The sequence below is a fragment of the Nannospalax galili genome, unplaced genomic scaffold (assembly GCF_000622305.1).
Source record: "Nannospalax galili isolate Female #2095 unplaced genomic scaffold, S.galili_v1.0 scaffold788, whole genome shotgun sequence".
In the NCBI taxonomy this organism is placed as follows: Eukaryota; Metazoa; Chordata; class Mammalia; order Rodentia; family Spalacidae; genus Nannospalax; species Nannospalax galili.
The window spans coordinates 2,116,704-2,125,542 of NW_008359996.1; the positions used below are offsets into that span (position 1 = coordinate 2,116,704).

General features: G+C 48.7%; 1 protein-coding gene across 1 annotated transcript; it reads left to right on the forward strand.

The window, feature by feature from the left end:
• Positions 1-4,497: 4,497 nt before the first annotated feature.
• Positions 4,498-8,580, forward strand: LOC103726397 (sulfotransferase 1A1-like). Its single transcript, XM_029559070.1, has 7 exons — positions 4,498-4,931; positions 5,222-5,384; positions 6,059-6,210; positions 6,302-6,485; positions 6,523-6,602; positions 8,032-8,253; positions 8,380-8,580. The coding sequence occupies exons 3-7, from the start codon at positions 6,063-6,065 to the stop codon at positions 8,490-8,492; spliced, it is 747 nt and encodes a 248-aa protein (XP_029414930.1). The 5' UTR covers positions 4,498-4,931; positions 5,222-5,384; positions 6,059-6,062; the 3' UTR covers positions 8,493-8,580.
• Positions 8,581-8,839: the final 259 nt, after the last annotated feature.

Below are 8,839 nucleotides of genomic sequence, written 5' to 3' on the forward strand. Positions count from 1 at the left end.
ACATGCCTGTAATCCCAGCACTTGGGAGGCATAGGGCAGGTGGATCTCTCTGAGTTCAAGGCCAGCCTGGTCTACATAGCGAGTTCCAGGGGCTAAAGGGGAACCCTAAAAAACCAAAAAAAAAAAAAAAAAACCAAACCAAACAAAAAAACCTACTAGAGTCAATTATGATGTAACCAATAATCAAAGAAAAGAAAAGCAGAAGCCAAGATCAAGGCCTGGTCCACATAGTGAGATCCAGACCAACTGGGGCTACAGGGAAACCCTGTCTTGAAAAAAAAGATAAACAACAACAAAACCAAACAGTAATACAAAGATCAAGGGGGAGGGGGTGTTAGGGTTCAGATCTACAGCAACCCCCTCCCCAGTGCAACAGGGCCTCATGGTTTTGCAAGCCCTCTGAAAATACAGAAACTGAGTTAATGAGCACCCTGACAAGATAAACAGACAAGATAAACAGACTCCCTACACCTATGACCCAAGACCCGATTGCTGCAAGGGCTGTTTCAGCACAACCTGCTTCCCCTTTGATAATCTTAGAAGACAAACAGGCTCCTGTACCCCAGACCCACTGATGTAGGAGCTGTCTCAGTACAAGCTACTTCCCCCTGACAAATTTCACAATGTATAGACCCTTTAGCCAATGACCCAGATCCTGGCTGATGGAAGGGGGCAGTTTGACAGAGGCGGTTCTCTCCTGATAAGCCCTAGGCTCTCTCTCTCTCCCCCACCTAACTTGTTTAAAATATTTCCCTACCTTCTGCATCCCCCAAACTCCATATAAAAGTCCCCAGCCAACAACCTGTAAACTGACAGCTCCTCTATCCCAAATTAGGGGATGGTCCTGTGCATTTTCTCTGCCAATAAACTCTATCCCGTTGGAGTTCTTGTCTGTGTCCTGGTGCTTTCCTCCAAATTTGACTCAATTTACTTATTATATGGTGCTGAAAGATAGCTGAGACTCAGGACCGCAATCATTTGGGAATCGCACATAAAGAACTCTGACCAGACCTGGCTGCCATTACCCACCCCTGTGAACACCACAGATTCAGCTTTGAGGTACACTCCAACTCTCTCTCTCTCTCTCTCTCTCTCTCTCTCTCTTTCTCTCTCTCTCTCTCTCTCTCTGCCTTTTTCCTTATGGCCACTGTGGTTCCTTCCCTGCCACTCTGGATCGTACTCTGCATTGCTTTCATTTCTCTCCTGCTCCTCTACATCTTCTTTTGATTTCCTTTTCAGTTGGATTTGGAGGTCACTCCTGGTTCTGACTCAAGGCCACTGGGCAGCACTGGTCTCCACGACTGTTGAGTGTCCTCTATGGTTACCGTGTCTGTTCAAGCCCAACTGTTGTCTTAGCATTTTTTGGTCTGAGAGCTAACTCTCCCAAAGGAGCACAAGCTCCTCCAAGCCTGCTAAAAGGGTTTTCTGGCTGCCTATTGTTACCAGGGGTCCCAGAGACCTTAGCAGCCTACTACCCATGCAGGGGGGAACAGGCCTCTTGTCTTGAGGTCATATTGGTGTCCTGTGTAGCCCTTTTGAGTTTTGTCTCCACAGTCAAGAGTCTCTCTGTTCTATCCCTATTCTCCAGGAAGAGGCCAACTCTACAAAGGCTTGACCCGAAAGGCTGGTCCTAACTAAGACTGGGTAACTGGGAAGGCAGATTCTGGAAGTCTCCACTCTCCTCCTTTCTCTCTCACAGCCTCTCATTAAGCCTCAGGCTCCCTCTCCCCGTCCTCCCCCTTTCCTTGCTCCTCACATCTCCTCTTCACTTTCACTTTCTCATACTCTGTGATTCAGAGCTTCTCTCGCTCTTCTCTGTCTCCCACCCTTCTTGGGCTCCTCTTCCCTCAGCTTTCACTGAATCTCAGAATCTCTCTCTTTTCTCATCTCTCCCATTCTCCTCCCTTCTGTCTCTTTTCCCATCACTCCTTGTACTTTGTGTCCCTCTACTGGCTGGTCATGCCACACTCTCATTGCAGGGCTTTCTGCTCACCTCACTTGCCTTGAAAATCACACCGGTGTGTCGGAAATTCCTTTCCTTTCTCTGGTTACGGGACACTGTTCCCAGGGATAAGAGCACGTACCCCTTCTGTCCAGGACAGGAACTCGCCCTTTCCCTCCCTGGGATCTGATTGCAGGACGGTGCCTCCAGGATTGGAAAAAACTCGTTCTCAGGCCTTTTCCTGGAAAAGGACGCTTTCCTTGGTGACTGGTTCTGCATATTCTCATTTTGGCATGGCCTATGCCATTCCTCCTCCTCCCTCCCTCCCTTCTCTTCCTAGTATCCTGTGCTTTCCTTCCAGGACTCTTGGCTGCCATCCCTGCCTCCACTCCCTGCGGAGAGCGGATCCTCATTGTCTCCTCCTACTTGCTTGCTCAGTTCCTTCTCTATCTCCTCTTCACTCTGTACATAATCTGTCACTATGGGAACCGCTCAGTCCAAGACTGAGGGTCTCACACCTCTTGCTGGTCTTCTTAAATCCTTAAAATAACTAGGACTTCCAGATACAATCAGGCCACAGCACTTAAAAGTTCCTGTGCACCACTGCTTGGTGCCAGTACAAGTTAGATAATGACTCTGTTTGGCCAGACACTGGAACCTTAAACTTCAATATTTTGAGAGATTTAGATAATTTCTGCCAATGTACCAGCAAAAGTACTGAGTTCCTTATGTCCATGCCTTTTTTGATCTCTGTGCTAATCCTTCCCTCTGTGTCTTATGTTCCTCCCATCAAGTTCTCCTCACCAACACTGTTTCATGGGACCCCAATCCGCTGGTTCCGACTCCCTTGGGGGCCTCCACTCCCCCTCCCTACTTCTCTACCTCAGCCTTTGATCCCAACACAGTTGATGAACTTCCTCCAAGTAGGACTCAACCTCAATCCCTCCCTGCCCCTAGTTATGCAATTTTGGGATTCTTTTAGATAGACCTACTGAAGGGGTACTCCAGTTGTTGGGAGCTGCTAATCATTGAGCTGCAGCAGCCTCGTTTACTGAGTTTGTGTCATGCAAACCAGTACTTAACCTGCCCATTCAGGAGGAAGGAGTTTTCTGGAGAGCCTCACCATACCTGACCTTGAGGCATTAGTGGTAAACAAAAGGATCCAAGAAGCCTTTGATCTGACCACTCCCTGACCCTCAGATACAGGTGGGGAAATACAGCAATTGTAACTGAGTTCTTCTGTATAAAAAGACAGAACTGAAATAAATCGAGTGCTGCAGTATTTACTGTGGGCCCTCCCAAGAAGCGTCTTTCCTGTCTTCTTTTATTTCTTTCAATCCTCATTCCCCCTTTCAGGTACTGTCCATTTTGGCCAGCTGGCACCAGCATCCAATTGCCTCACCCTGCGTCCCTGTTCAGCATGGAAGAAGCCAGAGTGGTCTGTGTCCCTGATTCCCTATCAGCAATTTGGGTAAAGCTCTTCAGAGGGTGGTGTGATAAGAATAGGAGATAAAAATTGGTTAGGCAGTTAGGGTAAAAAGACCCCAAAGACCCCTAGTTTCTTTCTTAGCTAAGGGAAAAATTGTCCTTGGGCCTTTTAGCAACATACTCTGTTTCAAAGGCCAAAAATGTTAAAAATATTTGGGAGCTCTTATCCTTAAAAGATTTTAGGGTTACCTCTTCAGAGGGGGGAATGTTAGAGTATCAATAAGGCCCATAAATTGAACTGGTCCAGACTATAAAAATGTCTAGTCTATCTGTTGGAGGACCCACTTTTCCAGTCTCACTAGTCAATTACCTGGTGATAGAACCACTCCCAGGAAGGCAGGTTCACCTTAAGTTATGTGGCTGAATGTGTGGGGCACATGCTGATCTCAACCCAGCATCTCTCCAAAAAGTAGGTGAGCCCTGGACCTACTTAAGGCAGAAAAAGGGGGGACTTGTATTTTCTTGGGTGAAGAATGCTGTTACTATGTCAACCAATTGGGTAAGGTGGAGCATACTATAAAACACCTTCAACAAGTGGCTAAGGATCTTTCACTTAAAACTTCCCAGTACCAGCAGTCACCTCAATGGGATATTTTTACAGGACTGACTCCCTGGCTTCTGCACTTACTCAGCAGAAGAGTCTCCCTGCCTCTTCAGATATTTTCAGGGCTGGATTCAACAACTGACTCATACTAATTTTAATCAGCGGTTACTTTCCTTCCCTCTACATGTATATGAACGCCTGTCAACCATTGAGGACCCTGTTCAGATGCACAAGGTGGAAACCCCTGCTGTCTGACTGATCCCTAATCTAGCCTCCCCCATGTCGACCATGTTCAGCAGGAAGCAGCAAGATGATGATGGCACCCCCTCCTATAACACAAAAGGCTGGAATGGTAGGGTTCAGATCTACAGCAAACCCCTCCCCAGTGCAACAGGGCCTCATGGTTTTGCAAGCCCTCTGAAAATACAGGAACTGACTCAATGAGCACTCTGCCCGTGTGCAAACAAGATAAACAGACACCCTACACCTATGACCCAAGATCTGATTGCTGCAAGAGCTGTTTCAGCACAGCCTGAGTTCTTGTCTATGTCCTGGTGCTTTCTCCCAATTTGACTCAATTTATCTATCAAGAGGTTCCTTCCCTTCTGGGGCTAAGGGCTCTCCCTGCCATAGCCTCTTCCTGCCTGTTTACTGAGCCCCTTGAAAATCCAGAGGGGGAAAAAGTCTTATGAGAGCTGTTCTTCACCATTCCTGAATGGTGCTCATGAGGTGGCCCAGCAGCCATGGGGCAGGGGCACCTTCCAGAACCTTCCACTCCAGCATTCCTTCCTATTCTGAATTGCCTCAAACAGCCTTTCCAGCTCACCTCCGCCTCCAGTTCCTTCATTCTGCCCATTCCCATCATCCTTGAGGTCAGCCAGAAGTTCCCAAAACTTCCGTGGTTGTGCTGACCTAAACCCTGGATGTCCTCAAGACTGGCTTGGCGGCAGCAGGAAGGTGAGTAGCTCAGTCTTCTCCTCCACTTCCCTCTCTTTACTTGAGTGGGTCAGTTAGAAAAGGCTGTTTACCTACCTTGCAGGGATGAGGCTTAGTGAGTAGGAAAGGAGGCAAAAACAGCACAAACCAAAAAACCTTCATTTGGGCCCACTGCCTAGTTTCGGTCCTTTTGTTTTCTATAGGCCAAATCCACACATTAGGTTTTTAGACTAGTGTGAGCTTCATTCCAGCTGATGTGCAGAGAGCGTAACACAGTTCCACCCCACTCCACCCCTTGTTTTCTTTTTCAGAACAGCCAGTCCCAGCACTGTTTCTACCCCCTCCCACTTGGGACCTACAAAACCTTCAGTTCAAAGACCCGCTCTGCATTCCTCACACTGCAGCACCCACATAAAGATTATCCCTACCACTGTACACCAGGGAGGCCACAAGGCTCAGATCCTCAGCAGTTAGGTGAGTGCTCAGCTATGGCGCCAACATTCTGCAAGTGCCAGCTCTTGATCAGCCTAACCCTTCCTATGCCTCTACTCTCAGCTCTTCCCCATACACACCCCATCTCAGAAGAGCAGTGTAGCCTCCTCTCAGCTGTTTTCAGAGTCCTTTTCATTCTAATGCAAGTTTCTGTACCCTCCCCCCAATTTCTCCAACAAGCTTAGTAGCTAAACTGGTTATATTTATTTGGAAGCCACAATGGAGCTTTGCTGAGCAAATGAGACCCCAGGTTTGGATGACCTGGGACATTTCTGTAGGTTAACAGGGAGCTTGGGAAGAGTAAATGGGACAGGGGCCCACTGGCTGGCAGCTGCAGGAGGAAAACAGTAAGACAGAGACCTGGTGTCCAAAGCTTTCTGAAGTGCATGCTGGAATCTTCCTGAGCTTCAAACACTCTACACTGGCTCTATCTCAGAGAATGCTTTAATGGTCTGGGCTGTGACTGGGCATGAGGGACAAGCAGAGTTCTGCAGGTGAGCAGAGCTGCAGCTAGAGTGGTGACCTTTCCTTGGAGTTAGTCCTGCTTCGAGCCCAGATCTACTTCCTGCCACCTGATCCTAAGCCTAAAGCCTAAAGCCTCAGCACATGGTGCTCTGAGCATTTTAGAAGTGAGCTGTACTCTGTCCTCAATGTAGCAACATGGAGCCGAATCTGGATGTCATACGGCTGCCACTAGTGTCTGTGAAAGGGGTCCCGCTTATCAAGTTCTTTTCAGAGGGTATTGGACAGCTGCAGAACTTTACAGCCTTGCCTGATGACCTACTTATCAGCACATACCCCAAGTCTGGTAAGTGAGCAGGGACTTCCTCTATTGGCGGTAGGCCCTATGCTGTCAGGCATGGCCCGGCTGAGCCCAGTTCTTGTTCTCTCCTTGCCAGGCTCTACCTGGATAAGTGAGATAGTAGACATGATCTACAAGGGTGGCAAGCTAGATAAGTGTTTTGGGACCCCCATCTATGACCGAGTGCCCTTCCTGGAGTTCAGATGCCCAGGCATTCCCTCAGGTATGTGCAAGGGGTTGTTGGAGACAAGAAAACGGATGGAGACAGGTCCACGACCCAAGTTCCCTGTTCAACTGTAGGTCTTGAGTCTTTGGAAGAAATACCAGGTTCATGGCTCATCAAGACACACTTGCCCCTGTCCCTGCTCCACAAGAGTGTGCTGGATCAGAAGGTCAAGGTGAAAAAGCAGCAGCAGCTGGCTGTGGTGGCACCCTCTGACACTGAGGGGACTGAAGGGTCAGGAGTTCAGGGCCAGCCTTTGCTACACAGAAATTTCAAGGACAGTCTGGGCCATATTTGACCCTGTCTCAAAAAACCAAAAACAGACCAAAAACAACAAAGAAGCTACAGCCCTCAGGAGGCAGAAGCAGACAGATCTCTATGAGATCGAGGCCAGCCTGGTCCACGTAGTGAGTTCCAAGTGAGCTGGAACTAGGGAGAACCTGTTTAATAAAAATTAAAAAAAAAGTAAAGGTGAAAGGCAGGGAGGGCTTCTGGGTCATCCTTGTTTGGGCCTGCTCTGCTGAGGTTTCCTTAAGCCATCTCATCTTAAGTATGGAGGTCCCCCACCTGTTACTCTGGAAGGGCTAAGATGACAAATGAGACTCTTCAATGCAAACCAGGGAGTAGAGTTCAGGTGCTTACAGACTCCAGCCAGCCGTGTTCACATACAGATGTGGTGACAATAAGGGGATCAAATAAAATATAGTTCAGGGAGCAGCCAGGACTTTGGCACTAGAGGGTGCAAATCCCAGCTCAGTGGTACCCAGACCATGAGGTCTCAATAAGTCAGCCTCCAAACCTATTTCCTCCTGACACCCCAAGAGAACCAGGGCTGGGTGGGGCGTGCCAAGTGATGATGCTGGGCTGGGGATTGTCTGCCCTCTGCAGGTGATCTATGTTGCCCGCAATCCAAAGGATGTGGCTGTCTCCTAGTATTATTTCTACAACATGGCTATGGTCCATCCTGATCCTGGCACCTGGGACAGCTTCCTGGAAAAGTTCATGGATGGGAAAGGTGGATCTGACTCTGCAAGAAGGAGGGGGCTGGAGCTGAGGGGCACAGCTAGAGCTGTCATTAAGGCCTGTGTTGGTGCCCTTCCCCTTCCCCTTCCCCAGTGTCCTATGGGTCCTGGTACTAGCACGTCAAGGAGTGGTGGGAGCTGAGCCACAGTCACCCTGTTCTCTACCTTTTTTATGAGGACATGAAGGAGGCGAGACAGCCTGTTACCACTTTTCTGTGTCAGGCCTCATCCAGACCCTTCCAGCCTATCCTGTCACAGCCCCACTCCAGATCTGCACTCCCCATCCTGGCTCAGGACCACAGCACAGCTCAGCAGAGGACTCTGCACGGCCCTTATCTCAGTGTGTGCATCAGCCATTATTGATCCAGTAATTTGCTGTTCTTGCTTCTTCCTGCCCCAAAAGCACGAAGCCGGACATCAGAGGTGAAAGCTTGTCCTCCCTTTCCCAGAAGGCACCCACAGGGCTTGTGCCAAGATGGTAGGCAGGACACTATCTGTTTTGCCCCAGGGTGAGACCCAGAGTCAAGGCACCAGGTCTGAGAGTTCCTTAGTGGAAGTGGCGGACACACTATCTTCTCCCAGTAAGCATCCAAACCTCCACTGAAGATTTCTCTGTGCTCCAGAATCCCAAAAGGGAGATTAGGAAGATTCTGGAGTTTTTGGGACACTCCCTGCCAGAGGAGACAGTGGATTTCATCGTCCAGCACACATCTTTCAAGGAGATGAAGGAGAACCCCATGACTAACTATACCACCATACCCTCTTTTGTCATGGACCATAATGTTTCCCCCTTCATGAGGAAAGGTGGGTCATAGCCTGAATAGGCATTTGGGTTATTTGGGGAAGGGAAGGAAGTTGGATATAGCCACCAAAATCTGCCCAGGGCCACCTTGTGGCTAGACTCCATAGCCTCTCTCTGCCCTTATCTAGGCATTACTGGGGACTGGAAAACTATCTTCACTGTGGCCCAGAATAAGTGCTTTGATGCACACTATGCTGAGAAGATGGCAGGCTGTGACCTCAGCTTCCATTTTGAGCTGTAAGCTGATGTGGCTGCATTGGGAATCAAGGGGAGTTGATACATCAACCCACCATGACCGCAAGAATAAAGTGTGATGTTTTAAACCCACAGACTTTTGTATGCCTAGAAGGAAGTTGAGCTAAAATAGCAAATAAGGGCTAGGGACATAGCTGAGGGTAGGGGGCTTTCTCAGTATGTCTCAAGAATGCAGGTGATCCCCGGCACTGAACAAACACACAAACAAAAGGACATCCACATATGTAAGAACAAGAGATAAATGTATTTTACCTGGAAGACTAAATACAACTGGAAGCCAACCAGGCCCTGCCTCTACTAAGGCCTCTGATCCCCACATGCCTGATGGAGGGC